Source organism: Odontesthes bonariensis, chromosome 8 (genome assembly GCF_027942865.1).
Source record: "Odontesthes bonariensis isolate fOdoBon6 chromosome 8, fOdoBon6.hap1, whole genome shotgun sequence".
NCBI lineage: Eukaryota > Metazoa > Chordata > Actinopteri > Atheriniformes > Atherinopsidae > Odontesthes > Odontesthes bonariensis.
The window spans coordinates 10289242-10306874 of record NC_134513.1 but is presented as its reverse complement, the minus strand read 5'-3'; the positions used below and the strand labels follow the sequence as shown (position 1 = coordinate 10306874).

The 17633-nt window shown below is 39.4% G+C and overlaps 1 protein-coding gene across 4 annotated transcripts in view; it reads right to left on the bottom strand.

Moving 5' to 3' along the window:
* anks1b (ankyrin repeat and sterile alpha motif domain containing 1B) overlaps positions 1-17633 on the bottom strand; it is a 217359-nt gene that overhangs the window by 63245 nt on the left and 136481 nt on the right. For all 4 annotated transcript variants that reach the window (XM_075471669.1, XM_075471666.1, XM_075471667.1 and 1 more), the window contains one exon: positions 8901-9087. In XM_075471669.1, the coding sequence (XP_075327784.1) occupies positions 8901-9087 (187 nt within the window). The remainder of the gene's footprint in view (positions 1-8900; positions 9088-17633) is intronic.

The window sequence follows — 17633 nt, the reverse complement described above, 5'->3', positions numbered from 1 at the left end:
TGTGAGTGGTAGCAGGAGGAGCTGGGCTATGATCGACAGAACTGATAGGGATGTGTTTATCATTACGTCTCTTGTGGCGCAGCACTGACTGTTATTAAAAACTACAGAGTAATATCTGAACTGTCAGTCAACTCCAAGATTAAAGATTGAGCCACGTCTCCTTCGTGCCGCAAGCACAGAGAAATCATTATCTCCCTGAAGCTCAGGTGCGAACACAGTTCCACTCAGGCGATTTATACAAACCTACGCCTAAATGATACTTTAAGATGCTTGGAACTGAAGATTACAACAGAAAATAATTTGAACCCTTGATCACTGATGTGAGGAAGTATAAAGGTAACAGAAAATTTAATGTCCTTGTACCTGTATCCAGAGTTACATAAAGGCTTCCTTCAAGTACTGTTGGAAATGTCACATTAATTAGCTTAAAGTACACCTAAGTGGCAAGAGGGAAGTTATTTTTGATCTAATCAGCTCCTGTCACAACTCTTACAGTGTTGTTATAGGAATCTAAACATTTTGAAATCATTTTGGTTGACTTTTCTCTCCTGAAGTGATACTTTTTATCATTAACTGACTGTCAAGATGTTGATCTTTATCTCTATGAAGCCAAAGAGATTATGTGCTTTAACTGAATTTGAAACATGATCACATTTTTGTCGGAGTCAAAGCATTTTTCATGAGTTACATGGGCTGTGTAAGCCCACTTTTCTCACTTCCTCTGATTTGAAGAAATTCCTCACATTTCACTGATTAGTTGGATTACTGCTGCGAAATGAATTAGTCAGTTTAAAAAGTCAGAAGTCAAGGATCAAAATTCAGAGCGAGTACTTATCCTAATTAGATATTTCTGGCTGATGACAGTGGGGTAAAAAGAAGGTGGTATGAGATTCAAGATCCAGTTACTAACTTTTGTTGAGCTTTCAGCCATATTTTTTGGTCTTCTACAGCAGACTTTCACCAAGTTGTCACAGCGACTGAGCTTTGTAAGGAGTTGCAGATTTCATGACTGTTATGTCTAACTCTGAAGCTAAAAAACATCCTTCATGGAAGTATTATCCCACTTTTAACATGTCCAGGCTATCAACAAAATACCATATAAGCTAAAAGGATCAGTTACTTGCATGAAGCCAAGTGATTACTGTATCGCATTACTGTATACTTCCATTTTCTGTTGCCCTGTGGTTACATGCCCTCTCTAGTTTTCTTTTCTTACATATATTATACTGAGGTAAATGGAGTGGCACATGCAGTGTAAATATTTTCGTACAGCACTTCTATAGTTTTCACTATCAACTATACAATAAATGTTGTCCCTACATCTTTTTTAGGCTTCTTTAATTCATTTCAATGCAAAGTAAACATTTCTTCTGCTCCAACAAAATTAATAGAAATTATGATGGACAATTCTTTCCGTCTTCCTAATTCTTTTTTTCAGTTTGTGACTCACTGTATCTGCCTCAGGTTTGTGACACCGAGGCTAACATTACCATAACCAGTGCAAACAGGTCAGGCGTCACTCTCCTCTGTGGGAGGGTGAAATGGAGATGGGGACTCCCTGCCGAGAGCATTACTTCATAAGTGAAAGCCTTTACATGTCTAAATCCAGCCTTAAGGTAGAGAGGAGCCACTCTGCAGACACGGAATAGACTCTTTCATTTCCAACTCAAGTAGGTAAGAGTTTATTGCCACGGCAACTGGCTCGTCTCCCACAGTAACACAAGTCTTTTAAAGAGTGACGGCAGTCTCTCACTAACGTCATTGAAATTATAAATGTGCTGGTGTGAGACAGAAGGGAATAGTGAGAGGTAAATGATTGAGATGAGGACAGCAGTGATTCTGATTTCAAATCTTATATAAGTTGAGGTGATTTTAACACAGCTCCTGTTTTCAGTCATCTTTACTAAATGAATACTATAACAAAAAATGCCCTTTTGGCTTTTTAGTCAAGACTAGATGAAATTCTTTAGAGAAGATCATCAGATTATGCTGTTCTAATCACCATGATTACATATTCAACACAAAAGCAGTCAACACAATATCCTACCCTTCATTAGTCATTCTGTCCAACAACAGGGTGGATTTCTCTCTGAATATATATTATTTCTGTTACTTTCTGTTTCTTTACTTTGAGCTGAGTCTGCCTGTGGGAGTATGTTTTGTTTTCAGAGTTTCCTAACATGACTCATCATCACCTCAGGCCTCAATATTTAAAACTAAACCAAAATCAAAAGTGAGAGAGATTTAATCGAGAATGCAAGGATGAAAAGAAAGCAGGCAAGAGGAGTTGGGTTTATGGCTAGCACAACACGATTATCAAGCATTACGGAGTTTAAATGATGTTTATGCACAATTTATAGTTTTAAGTGCATTCATTTCCAATAATCTTTTTATTCAAAAGACAAGATGGGAAGGAATTCTGAAGCTGCAGCCATGCATAGCTTTTATCTGAATTAATATGCCAAGATACCCACGACTGACTGTTAACATTATGCAAACTATTTAAAAGTATTAACTACCAAATTGATAATCCTAAGAGCTTGAATAAGGGCAAGTGGATGACTTGAAGATGTTTCACTTCTCATCCAAAAGGCTTCTTCAGGCTTCTCGTCTCGAGGAACGGGCAAAAATCCCAGTGTCAAAATGTGCCAGACTTAAGGCCTTTGCACACCAAGCGTCTTATTTCCTGCATGCATTCTTATCCGACAAAAATCATTACGCACAGAAAACTTAACCATCGAGGCGGATCAGTTCTATAAATCTACCTGTTATACGAGGCAAAATGGAGTTATCAAGCATTGAGGATGACTGAGGTTATGTTGAATTTTCTTCATGGCTTCAACTGACACAATATAAAACAAGAGAAATAAGTCAATTTGCTGCCTATAGCATAATTGCTACTGCCTCATCTTTCATGCATCCTTTGCCTTGTGATCAGTTGTCAACCACCATTTCCAACTCCAAGCTGTTCCACAATAATCTGCCACAACATGTCTTTAAATTTCACGTCTCGGTGTTCTTTACATGATTTGTCATAAAGTGCTTTGTGCTGAGAAACAAACTGAATTAATTTGAGACATACAGCAGGAGGCTTGCAACTATAACTTAACATCAGAGGTTATTGTTAATGGGACTGTGTTGTTAAACAGAGTGCACCAGCTTTCCACTGCCTGTGCCTGACATGGACATGTGAGCAACAGAACTGGACTGTGGAGCATTGGTAAGCAGATCATTCTGCTGAGAAATTTTTGATTCTGCATTCATGTACCCTGTGACTGATCCCATGTTTCCTGATGGTACTGGCCTCTTTAAACAGGTTTATGCACCATGTCAAAAAGGATTCTGGAATGTTTTGGAAGATACTGACTTGGCCTCCAGAGTCCCCAAACCTCAATCCCATGAAGCATCTTCGATGTGATCCACAAGGACCCAACTGTCCTCTTGGTGCCTCATGTCAAAGGACACCAACAGACGTTTTACAGGCCTTGACATGTCAGACCTGTTTTGGTGGCACAAGGGAGACTTACACAGTACTAGTAATGTGGTTTTTGTGTTGTGGCTTGTGGTGTACTGTCCAACCTCATATTTTAAGCCCACAAGCCATGTCACAAGTGTGGCTCGATACAACTAACCTCATCATCAAACCCAAAGCACTCACAAAAGTCTTGTTAACACAACTGCCGGAGGTTTTGTGTTAGGACACAGAAGGCGTGATCTACCCCATCCTGCTCATTAATGAAACTGTGCTGTTAATTAGATCCTAATGTCTGAGGGCGGTACAATTTGGAGAGAACACTATGCCACCAAAATTGGTGATGGCACAACAGTATAAATCTACTCTGTGTCAGAGTCTGTCGAGGCAGCACTAGCAATGTGGATTTGCATGTTTGGTGTCAGAAAATGTATGTTACAGAAAACACATACAAGACAATGGCAAAATATTTTTCACTGCTCCCATCCTCACCTATAAAATCTGACCTGAAAGCCTTTATACTTGATTGATCATCAATATCAACAAGACAAACAGCGAGAGGAGAGCAGTATATTTACCACATCTCCTGCTGGCGTTACAACAGGGCACACACAGTCAATACATCCACCCAGGGAAGAACTGCAGGAAAAAAAGATACTGCCTTATATAATTTAGTGTTGGCCATATCTACAGACATCTAACTTGCTTCTCTGCCTCAAAAGCTAAAAAATATATGTAAAAAAAAAAAACAACATGAATACACGTAAATGCATAAGTCTGCTGACTTGATTTGTACAAATGAAATTCTTTTTATTGTAGTGGGTTGATGCCAGATGCAAGTGCGGTGTGTGGTATTTCTTTGTGTGGATTGATTTAATGGTTTAATGAATGTTTTTTTTTTTTAAGTAAACGCACGCAATGATGCACTCGCACACAAAGCAGATCAATGCAACATCATTGATTGTGCAGCTGCTTTGTGGTCGTTTGCATTGTGGGGCCATGGAAATGGGTTTCATTTCTGACGAAAGAGAACTAGAGGAAGCAATGTTTTAAAACCGGCCATTATAGCAGAAAACACTCATAGCACATCAAGAGCATTTCATGACACAAAATAAGCAGAAAGGATAATTCTTCCAGCTTGTAATCCTAAAATAAACTCTGCAGATAAAACTTAACTGCAAGAAATGTGGGCTACAGCGAGAAAATCGACAAGAGGCCTGAAGAGAAGACTGAACAAAATTAAAGTTACAAAGAAATCTGTTGGAAACCTGTAATTAATTTAGCAACTGTATGTCATTTAGATCAACTCTGGGTAAAGTGGACTTCAAAGCTTGGCTCGCTTTATATTTAGCTCTTACCGGTGCAGCGGAAGTAACTTCAAAGATAAAAGGGGAAAACAACTGTGGTTAAAACTGTTCTACAACTGTTTTGGAAAGCTGTAAGAGGATGACGTTTTTTGCCCCAACATCACAGCCCAGTCCGAACACCAGAGAGCCAGTTGTTGCTGAAAGGAACTAATCAAACAATGTCAACATACCACAAAGATTATGTAGAAAATAGTTGACCATCGATACATTAAAGAGCACCATGAGTGTTTATTGAAAATTCCCTATTCACTATCATGTGTTGGTCTCCACCACCTTCTGTATATTAAAGTCCTGTGACTCATCGTTCATCTAAAAACATTCCACAGTATTGCAGCTTTTACTACTTTTAAAAAAGGTTGGGACTACGACATCAAAGATAAAGAATCACGAGAAAGTATGAAGCTGGGAAGTTTTCAGGAACTAAAACAGCCACCTGCAGATTAGCGCAGGTTTGTCACCGACAATGCATAATTCATGGAGCACAATTGCTTTTGCAAAACACTTCACTGCATTTGGAAATCTGCACTGAAGGAACATTTTTTTGCAAGCAATGTCCAGCATTACATAAACCTTAGTTATGTGGCATAACAGCTGCACCAGGGATGGATCAGGTTATAAATAGGGCTACATTTTGTCCAACAGCCCACGCAGGTGGCTGACACTAGCATAATTTGCTGCAGGCCTGGGGGTTCGTTGTGTAATGTTAGATTAGTGTTGAAGAACAGGTCAGGATTTTTAGGGTGAGAATGAAAGATACAGATGTGGAGCCATAGGAAGGAAAGACCAAATATGGTGTGCAGGGGGAAAAAGTATTCCTTCTTTTTCTTGTCCTCATTTCTCAATCCATCCCCCTGAAATCTCACATTTCATTCTGCTGATTTTTGTTTGTCAACCACCCTTTGCAACATGAGACTCTCATTCTCTATCTCTCACCCACTCGCTTTTCCACTGGCATCCTTTGAATTCTGCGACTTCTGTACCCACATACATATACACTCCGCTCTCTCATTCTCCATCTCTCTCATTGTAAGCCACTTGTTACCATGGTTACTCCACAATGGGCCTTATAAAGCTAATAAGTAGAAAGAGCAGGAGGGTTGAGAAGAGCAGCAGAAGAAAACAGAGGAGGGAAAAAAACAGAGAAAGAAAATTAAATGAAAAAATAAGATGGGTGCCAATCTATTCCTAGTGATGGAAATTCAGACAGCGAGAGTGAGACAAGAAGGAACAAATACAAGCACACATTTAGATGATATTGTTGGCTGTAACTATAAAGTGTTGTACTGTAATACCTAAAGTGTGGTGATGAGGCACTACATATACATCAGAAGAGTAAAATCTTTGCTCCAGTGCCTCTACTTATTTTTTTAATGGTTTAATCTGACCATTAATAGCTTCGTTTCAAACCAGTGTTTTTAATTGGATGAATAAAAGTAGAAGGTTGGGAACAACCTCTCTGATCAATACTTGCTTGTCAGTGCCAGGCCAAGCTGCAGCAAGAACGCTCACAAGGGGAATAATACACTCTTAATAGACAAAAACGACTGTAGTACTTCAATGGAAATAAAAGCTGAAGCTATCTGTCCGTTTTAAATGTGTGTGTGTGTGTGTCTGTGCACGCACACACACACCTGTGGACTGAAAATGCCTTTTTAATTTCGAGCTCTACACAGATCAAAGTATAGCCGGGCCTCTGAACTGCTCCTGGATGAAACAGGCGCATGCACAAGCGTACACACACACACACACACACACACACACACACACACACACACACACACACACACACACACACAGGAAAGGCCTCCTGTCTGGTTGACTTTCCCTGCGCTGACTCCTCTGTTAGTGCCTGATAGCAGCGGGTTAGAGGGACAGTTGGACTGAAAGCCACACGAGAGAAGGAAATAGTAATGAATTCGTCACTAGTTAACTGTCACCAAGGCCAACACTTCACCATGACAACAAGGAATCTCATATGGTAACGCAAGCAACTTTTTAGGACATGACACTGAGCACATGAAGGTCAGGAATATACCAGGCAGTAGATCAAAGGTTCCTAAAATAAAAAAAATCCATGAAAAGTAAATTTCATTGATTAAAAACACAGCAATCTTTAATATCTGTAACTGCACAATGATGAAAATTCAGCAAAAAACTGCAGCAAAAGCCATTCACAGCATGTAATAGCTTATAAAGTTGCAATGATCAAAACATGTGAATAGGAAGTGTTTGTTTTTGTTTTGTAACATAAAAAAAGAAATAAAAAGTGCAAATGTGCCGATTTAAGATCCAACAGCCCTGAACATGAGACTCTTTTGTGAGAACACATTCACAACTGGGAATATTCCTTTAGGATAAGAAACTTAAACTCAGCAGGGGACGAGGGGAATCATTAGATGAAGCCAACAGTGTTTCATATGTTATGACAGTAAAAGGGACTCCCCCCACAGTACCAACGGAGCAGTTTTGCTGATGTTTTTCAGCCTCATCTTTGAGATATCTGCTAAAGCTTTCCCCTGGATGATCCTTATCATAATTTAGAGCTGAACAGATCAGAGTCATTTAGAACCTCATAAAAAAAACAAAATGTTTTTTTTTTAATATTATTCATGTTTTTAAATGTAGTGGTACTGGATTCTCTTAAACAAGAGAGAGAGAGGGGTTTGCAAGGGACAAAATATCTCTACTTCTGTTAATTTGTTTGAAATGTCAGAAGTTATCAGATTATACTGATTGTAGAGACACGTTCTGCTGAATTTGTCTGAGGAAAGACGACCTGCGCCTATATTAACGACGATAAGAATAATAAAGTGCAGCAGATTGTAACATTTCTAAATAACCAGCAGTGATGCAGAGGTTTCAAGTTTAGGTAGGTTATTTCTCCACAAGCCTTTTTTTTCTGAGAAATGGTAGCATCCTTTTACAGAAACGTAGGGGTGGAGGAGGCTCACCCTCAGATCGTTTCAACATTTTTCTCCCTTATTTTGTTTTAGTTATAAGAACATGTTTGGGATTTAATGAACTGTCATCAAACCCTGGTTTGCTGTCCATAAACTGAAGATAAACAGTCCAACAGCTTGGTTCAAATATTTTCCACAACCTACCATGTAGTCAGCAGGGTGCCTGTCGATCATGTTTGTATCAGAAACAAGCTGCACCTGTGTCCCTGGGAAATTACCTTCTCCTGATTATGAACACGTCTGTGACCCCATGATAATTTGAGTTGGTCTTGGTAGATTGCTTTGGTCATTACTGAAATGCGTGGGCTGCATCTGTGCTCACAGATCAGCACAATGTTCGTAGATAAACTACAGAATCTGCCACTCCGTTTCTACATTGCAACTCCACACTACCCATTTTATTGAATGTAGCCCTAAATGATCAATACAGACCATGTTTGCAACCAATTCAATATGCTTCTTACAAAGATAAACATGCATCTAAAGAGAAGTCTCTTTTTCATGGTGAATGACTGTGGCCAGCATCTCTTTCTTTCTGAGATCTGATGTTAGCCTCTGGTGCTTGCCTCTTGGCTGTGGCCTCCTGTACAACAGGAGCAGAAATATGGTTTCATTTTCCAAGACGCAAAAAGATTAAAGTTTCATTCAGTTCCCAGGCTGAGAGTTTAAACGCCAACTGAATCAAGGCAACAAAGACACCATGAAGATGAGCAAGAGAAAAAAAAAGGTTGGGTACATGAACATGTATTACTTAAATAATGACACAACACAGCTAAAAGCCATTCAGTGTGACGACTTACTGCAACCAGTCAGTAAGTGAGTGGCTGTATATACATAACGACTGTGGTATTTTATACACATTGTCCATTTCTGTTCTTTCCAACTGAAACTGCACTGCACCTCATCTTACGAAACACCATAATGCAACTACTACATATTATTACTACTATTGTGCTGCTTCTTAAAGGAGACTTATGTTTCAGCTGTGGGGTTAGAGGTCAGGACATTCAAAGAGGATCACTTACTGTCACCTGTGTATCACATACAGCCTATAAGCTAATTATCCTGTTAGGGAGCAAAGTCAGTCTGAGAGAGTCTCACCTGTGAGTTGACAGTCGTCGTTGGAGCCTGCAGAGTCCTCTTGATTGGGGCTGAGAGGAGGGCTGGCTGGGGGACTGGTGCTAAAACTGGCGTAGCCCAGGGATGAGCTCACCTCACTGGGCTCACAGCTGTGATTGACTGGCCTCTGGACATCCAGAGATGAGGACAGAGAGGTGCGCTGTTTGGGCTAAACGCAAGACACCAGGAAGAGAAAAGCAGGTGAGAACAAACCAAAAAGAACTATATTAAAATTATACGTTTCTGTTGCTTTGAAAAAAAGTTTAATTTAGATAAATGATGACAAAAGTCAATGAAATGTATCTTCCTACTAATAAACTTTAATTTTATAACATCTAGAAATGGAGCGACTTAAGATCTATACAGCATATGTCAATATGACTTTGTATTGTAAAACTGGGGCGCATGTTAGATAAATGTTAGTAAATCAGAGATGGACAGAAAAATTGGTTGGTGAAAGAGTGCTGACAGCACACTTCGAACAAGCAAGAGCAAGAGCTACAGTGAGGATTATTCCAAGAGAAACTGTTGACAGCCTTCTGGTGAACACGTCTTACATAATTAGGCATTTGCAGCTATCAAGAACGTGCTGCTATGCTTTAAAAACACTCAGGTTGTTGAAATCCTGCTGCCGTCCCAGTATGCCTATGTGTCTTAGGGTAAAAGTGAATTTATACAGTCAACTTTAAACAGAAAATAACATCCTGAAATATTCAGAGACAGACACACAACCTTCATAAGACCTTTAGCACCTTCTTTGGGAGTTTTTATACAAAACTGAACGTTGAGAGAGAAAGGGAGGATGAGAGAGGACAAAAGGAAATGAAATCAGGAGGAACAGAGGATGCTCTTTCTTATGATGGGTGCAATTGAAGCTGGGTTAGAAATTGTGGTCAGACAGACTGAATTAAACTGAGACAGAAAACAAAAAGAACCAAGAGCAGGTTGAACAAAGGAAGGAGACGAAAAATGGAGAGAATTTGACAAGGACAAATTAAAAACAGTGAAGGAAAATGCTAGCCTAGAAATCTAGACGCCCCTAGCGGCCGCAAATGGAATTTGCTCCGGGGCTCTGTACAGACCCTGTACAGCAAAAAGCTGTACAGGGTCTGGCTTGCTAGGCTAGGAAAATGCACAATGACTTAAGAAATAATAAGTGGAAGTGCTAAAAAGAAAAGGAAGGAACAATAAGCAGGGGGAAGACATTGTGGCAAAGAGGAACATTTTCAGACAGCGAGGAACTGAAAGAAACAGGGAGGCAGGTTCAGTGTTGTTATGAAGGAAAGTAGGTAAGTTATTGGCTCACTGAATGATACCAATAGTTTTTCTGTCTGGTGAGCACAATTGTTGGCTTGGCAAACCGAGCACACGTTTTCATAAGAACAGGTGTCCCTGTTATCTATACCTCAAAAATTCCTTTTAGATGCATCAGGTCTTACGCATCCAAGATAATAAGGAGAGATTTAAAATGCATACAAAAATATTTGCTTGGGTCTTTGATGCAGAAAGCCAATAGTCATTTATCTTCCAAAGACCCTCTTTTCATCTGCTGCCCCTCGATCCAGATGGATCCAGATGGTACCAGCTGTGGTTATTTATCTGCACAAAGCAAAATTCTATCCAAGTTGTCACTCTAAAAACAAAGGCAATTTAATTAAAAGGCAATTTAACTACCGGTATGTCTCTTTCCCCAAAGTAAGGCTCATTGTTTTGTGTCTACTGTTGGAAGCAGATGGGCTCCAAGAAATTTGCAGAGTGATCCTGTCTTTACGACAGCAGTTATGTCAAATAGTGAGCTTTAAAACTGCTGGTAGGTCATGGGAGCTATCCTTATTTTTCTGTAAAGGGCCCAGCATGGTTGCCACGATGGCGCTCGCGAGCGGTGTTGATGACGTCACGGTTTCGTGCTGGCCATTTATAGTGGCGCGGGTCGATGCGCCAGTAGTTGCAATTTTCTCCGTCACAGAGGTGTCGCTGCTACATGAAGGTTACCGCTAACTACTCTACAACGACGAAAGTGGAGAAGAAAACGATGCCCCTGTCATCAATGATACTGCTGCAGTATCTGGAAGATGAAATGCTGCTTAGAACCTTGCCGGCGAAAAGGCGACGAAAGAGAAAGATTGCTTGCATAATAGCTGATGAGCCTGCAGAAGTTGAAATTTCAATAGGTGCGTTATCACCATTATAGTTTGTTATAGTACTTAGAATATTGTGTTAGGATTTTTAAGTGTATTGTGTTACCTTTTCTTTGTTTGTTTGTTATGAAATAGTGTGCTTCAATGGACACACTTATCGTTTACTATTATCGTCACCTTTCAGGATGGAATAATGATAATAATGATAATAATAGATTGGTTTTATATAGCGCTTAATACTCAAAGCCGCTTCCAGTGAATACCAGAGAATGAAACAACAGCAAAGTCCTAGCGAGATAATTTATGTACAAATAATTATTTTACATGACACAACCGTCAGCCTGTTTTCGAGTTGGTCCATCCGGTTTGTCGTTCTCCACGCGCGCCAAGTTACAAATTTCGACTGGTGCACGACAATGCGCCGCCTTTTCATGGCGCGCGCCAGGACGGAAATGTCATTTTGACGTCACGCGCTGTGAGCAACGCGTCAACTAGAAATCTAGCTTTAGTTAAGCTAACCGATTGCCTGCACAAGACTCATTATTACAGTCAAAGTGGTACCCATATTCTGTCTGTGTGAAAGCAAAGTAAAGCATCTAAAAAGTAATACATGTTCTGTAAACTAAAGCCACATTGATGAGATTCAGCCACAGCAGTAAGGTTCTTTTCCCCCCCTACAGTACAGAGAGAAAAAGTGTAGCAGCAACTGACAACCAGGGATGTTTAAAGGACCAATGCATCAACCAGACAAGATCAAAACAACCCACAGGGGCATCAGAGAATGAGGACAATGATGTATGAGCCTGATAGAGAATCACCTTGAATGGGCACAGGGAGGGAGCATGTATGTTTCTCATTCATCTTCTTATTTGACTTTGGTACATAAAACATACAAGAAAATTCCTTATGCATTTTTATCTCTGATCAAAGGCAACAAGGACCCGTGGTAATGCAAGAAAAAAAATTAAATAAACTGATAAATAGTCAAAGTACTCCATGATTAATCAACTTCCCCGCAGGTGCTCACAGAAAACAATCTGTGGTATTTACCTTGTCGCAGGCCAAAGCACAAAGAACACAAAGTGTCATCAGCCCAGAATGACTGAACTGCTGCGACGTGACATTGTGCCGTTTCAAAAGTAGAAGGTTGAGGCAGGGTGTCTTCTACAGGGAGATGTGTAATGAGTTTAACTGCAACTTCTCCCATTCATTATTAAAACAACTCTTTATTGCAGCACTTATCTGCCTCGTCTGTGTACTTGGCCTCTGTGTCTTATCTCTGGACTTGTTCTTATTAAAAATCTGCACTCGCACACACACAGTCTTCCACACATGCAGCAGAACATACGCACATACTGAAGCTCTGGTTAAGACTTGGCATTAACGATACAAACGGGCAGCAGGCTAATGAACATGTCATGCCTGTTGGAAGGGGATTAATGAGCTTAGACACTGATGCATATACAGTGACAACACACCCACATTTACACAAACTAACTCACAGGCAGGTCTTCCATGGCTGACTAAACTTCAGCAGAAAGCATTTTCCTCAATGGCAGCAGCACGCCTGGGGGAACAACATGCTGTTTAACACTTCCCTAATGTGTCCTGCTGCTAATAAATGGCACACCCATTAAAAATGTAATTCCACACCTAAGATGAGGTGTGATGAGTTTTGAGTTTGCTTGAAAGCTTTGCAATTTCAGGCTCATTTATGAATAATGTAGCAATTATCATAAAACGGTGAGGCTTGCCGAATCAGAAATTTAGAAAATAAAAACAAAGTTGTCCATTGCTGAAGAAAGACACATGCGCAGTGCTAACAATGTATATTAAATGCACCTAAGGAATGAGGTTTCTTCATTCTAAAACATGTTTTTTCCCTTGAAGTCTCTTTTGATGTCAGCAGAGGACAGAAAGGTAATTATTCTTCTGGTGCTGCTGGTTGTAATTGATATTTTCAGAAGACGGAGCAACTTCTCTTCCATTACTTATCATGCAGAATGCGGAACATAGCTTGTGTCTTTTGTTGTGCTTATTTTTTCTGTTCTCATCCTTCGCTCTGACTCGATTTCAGTGGCTTCACATGACAACAGAAAGATGTAAACACACAAAACGGAAATTACTCAGTGGAGCGTTCAGTGGGAAAGAATAACAGAAAGGAAAATAACAGACCACAAACTGCAGCCCTAAAAAGTATCATCAAATTATTCTATTTATTTTGCATTTAAACTTTATTCTAATACATTTGTTTGTTTGCCCTTGTGTCCTTCTGCCATATTTTTCCTCCTACAAGCATTTTTACAACATGTTGCTTAGTAGAGCCTCTGGGTACTAATCAACTTTGGCAGCTACACTGACACTTGTACAAAATGCCCCTCATACAGGCTCAAATGTGCCTCCTGTGTCAGCGTGCAAACCCTCATCTCTCCAAGCACACATGCTCCACACGTAATCACTCAAGTGCAATCTCTAGCTGTGCTCTCATCCTATGCTCTCTGAGAAGTTGCTTACACATTGGTTTACGGATCTTTTTGTGATGTCGTAGGACATCTGTTTATCCAACAAGATTGTTTTTGGTGTTAATTTAGGAAATAACTTTAATATGATTTAACTAGATTTGAAAAAAAAAAAGCAACAGCAATTCCAACCTTACTTAATTAATACCAACAGCTTGGCCCAAACTAATGATGTGCATTAACCGCAACTGTTTATTGAAATCATCAAAGCGCTGCACATAAATACTTTAATACGGATAGGAAATGCCAAGAAATTGTTTAGAAGTGGAACTCCCACTGGATAGCTTTCAGAATTAGCTTAAAATCAGTTCAATTAGCAGCATCTCCTGTGGGATGTGGGCTGAAAAAGCAAATCTCTTTAACCAGACCGACGCACACAAAAAGGTCTCCTTGTTGCTCCAACAAGTTGAAAACGTCAGGTATCATATTTCAAGTTCATATTTCAAGTTGCTTTAAGTTTAAGAAAAGGGAGCTCTCTAGTTTCTCTTTTTCTCACCATCCTTCTCTAAATAAAGGAGGCAAATGCTAAGCTCTGTAAATATTAATGTAAAGTGCGCAAATGATTTGTAATGACACACAGATGCTTCAATACATTTTGTAAAGAAAAAATTGACTGAAGAAACAATGTTAGGGTATTTGTAGGGTGTGTATTGTTTTTGAATATTCAGCTCAAACACGTTGTTTGTTATTGATCTAAATATATACTGTGAAAAACTTGTTCAAGTTCCACAATTCAAACTTGATATTGGTGCCGTGGTAAACCTATTTTATTCCCTAAATGCTCTCCTTTACATTGTTTTGTTTCATTAAAGGTAGGGTAGGAGATCCTGGATTTTGAGTCCAGCGAAGCTGCATTTTGAAAATACACAGGTAAAAAGTCCCAACCCTTTTCTTCACTTTCCCCCCGAAGGCACGCCTCTAGAGTACATGAACGCGCACGAAGGTGCACGAGCGCTGTTCTGACAGCAAGCATCGATCGTTGCCGTATTTAGTATTTAGTATTTAGTTTATGCTAACTATACGTTTAATAATGCTAGGTGCTAGCCAAGCTGGCTCTAGTTTAGCTTCCTGCCAAGCTTCTGGACGTTCACGGAGCAGGGTACGCGCACAGGGAGGAGGAGGGGGAGGGAGGAGCAGATTGCAGTTTGATAGACGGCATCAGTGTCCAATCATTGTGAACGGTCCGTTCACAATGATTGGATACTGTTTTTCCTAGATTGTACGTTCTAGAGGCCACTAAAACTTTTCATATTTGTGTCAAAACTTTTAATTAATTGGTTGCAATGAGGGTGTGAAGAGTATTTCAAGTAATATGTAAAAAAATGTTCCAGAAAAAGATCCCCTACCCCGCCTTTAATAGATTGATAGTTTTGTCTGGAAATAAAACCCACTTTACGCTCCATTAGTGGTTTACTAGAATAAGTTTCCGAGCACATTACTTCCCATTTTTATATATGGCTGCAGCACCTCGTTACTCTCTGTATCAAATCCTCCTTTTTATGCATAGGTAAAGACGAGCCTCGAGTGCCAACAAGGACATTTAGGGAGCTCAGGAGAGATGAAATCCGCAATGACCATTGTGCAATGGCACATTTGTTTTCTTTTAGTTTGACAGACCTTTACATGCACAACAAATGTAAAACATTTTTGTTTAAAGCAACACTTCATGGCACTTAAAACTCAAGAAAGTATTTTGCATAGTTTCAGCTTAGGGAAGTTAGGGGGTAAAAGGAATATCTATACATGTATTTAATAGGTAATACATTTTCTATCAGTACTGTCTGAGAAGTAATGCTCTGCTAGCACTGAAAAACAAAACCCTCTGACTTTTCTTTTTAAAATCATCATCTAGAAATTACTCCACACTGAAGTTACAATTACACATATCACACTTCTCCTCTGCAACAGATTTCTTTTTTTTTTTTATCTGTTATTGAGGATAAGGCTCTGTATTGTGGGACCTCTGTTCAAGAGTACTATTTCTCAAGTATTTTGGGAAGGTCAGAGTGTTTGTCATTCAGTTTTGTTCAAATAAGCCAATTTGCTGCTATCCTTCTTTTTCACTCTCTGCTGCTGTTTACTGTGTGACAGGTGTTGCCGGTCTTGGTACATGGAGCGTTTTGTCTCCGTGCATCATCTCAACCTCTGCAGGGCAAAAATATATTTTTATCATGCCTCAGGCTCCGACTCCAGCAGGCACATCTCATCTCCACTTTACTTTTGAGTAAGCGCTTGACTGTATTCATGTGTTCAGGAAAGCTCAATCATATGTAGCCAAGTATTAAAGTGACAACCAATGTGCGATACTTTTAACTGTTTATCATCCAACCAAATGTAGACAGAGGTTAGATGCTATTAATGGGCCACACACACTCATGTTTCTTCTGCTATACTTGTGGGGACTCCTTGCTCTGAGAGCAAATCTGTATAGAGTAATTTTTTCTGAAAATTGGCTATTAATTTATAATACTGTAACAGCTTTCCTGAATGTGACTCATTTTGTTCGTACTGGTCCTAGAATCTGTGAAGTGTGAGTAACAGATCTGCCACCCCTGCTGTAGGTCAGGTTAAATGTAAACATTATCTACAAAAACGACATTTACCTGCACCTTTTATTCCTAGTTATAATCATTTACATCACTACCACTGATAATGGGAGGTGCCGGAAAATGCTAATTGTGATGCTGAAGGTACCATGAAACATTTGGGTGCATCTAAAAGAGAAAATATATAAAGTTAGCCTGAAGTTACACTTCCAACTTTTTACACACAATAATCGCTTTCGTGTACTTCCTCTTGTGCTCTTCCTCAGATTTCTTCCGTTCTTGATTAATTTAAAGTAGCACCATGGATGTGTCACACAATTGTGCATTAGATTAGATTCTATATCACTGGAAATTCATCGTAAATATATTAATTCTATTCTGCATCTTGTAAATTACAAAGAAGACATCTGGAATAATTTCTCTGGTAAATTATATTATCCGACCAAAATATCTGTTATTCTCCTCTCTGTTTTTTTTTTAGATATTTTTTCTGTCAAACAAATTGAAAAAAATATATATATATATTTTTATCCATATGTTTTGAAATGAAACTGACGCTATACTCGTGCAGCAGCATTACTGGACATCAATTTTCTCTCAAATTAAGATCTAAACATGAAAATATGTGTGCGTGGTTTGTTGTATCTGATGTGATCATGTGACTGCCTGAGATAGTGTCTTCTCTGTGTGCACAAACACGAGTTCTATCATGTGCGCTCTATAATCAGCAATGCCTCTTAGGCAAGTAATGGTTATTCAGATAATACACACACATTCGCACAGGCCGCAAAATTGGACATTGAGCCATTGGGCATGAAAATGATAACCCTGTGATGCAGTGCAGTCATCTAAATCCTTCCTGTGTTTATATGTCTTTCATCTCTTCTGTGGTTCACATCCCGTCTGACCACGAATGCCATCAAAAGTTTGCAGAGATCTAACATATCCACTGACAGTTTGGACAAGAAGCAAAGGATTAAAAAGGATTAAAAGTTAACCCAAACATGCAGTCTGTGGATTTCAGTCAGCATAGCTTGTGGGATCATGTTCTGTTCAAGCTGGAGTTACACTTATTTACTCTAAGGAGCCTTGTTGCAGAGGAAAGTAGAACTGTACACTTCAGAAATAGTTTATGGTAACTCTAATGAGCAGGTTTCAGTATTTTATGTCTGGAGACAGTAATGAGACATCATCTGATTGGTTGATATGAGAAAGAATTGCAGAAATTCACAACAAACTTGAAATAGCAGTGAATCACTTCATCCAATCTTCATACAGAGTCACTGTGTTTATAAACTACAGTGAAATATAGTCCTTACTTTCACTGAAACCCCCCTCTGAAAGTCTGACAGAACCTCATTAATATTCTCATAGTGTTGACAGGAAGGACTACAGTGCAGCAATGCAGCGCATCGCTATACGGTATATATTAAGCACACTGTAATATAGTGAGCTTTTCTCTGTGTGCGTGTGTGAGAGAGTTTGGTGTACAGTGTGAACTGCTGAAATAGC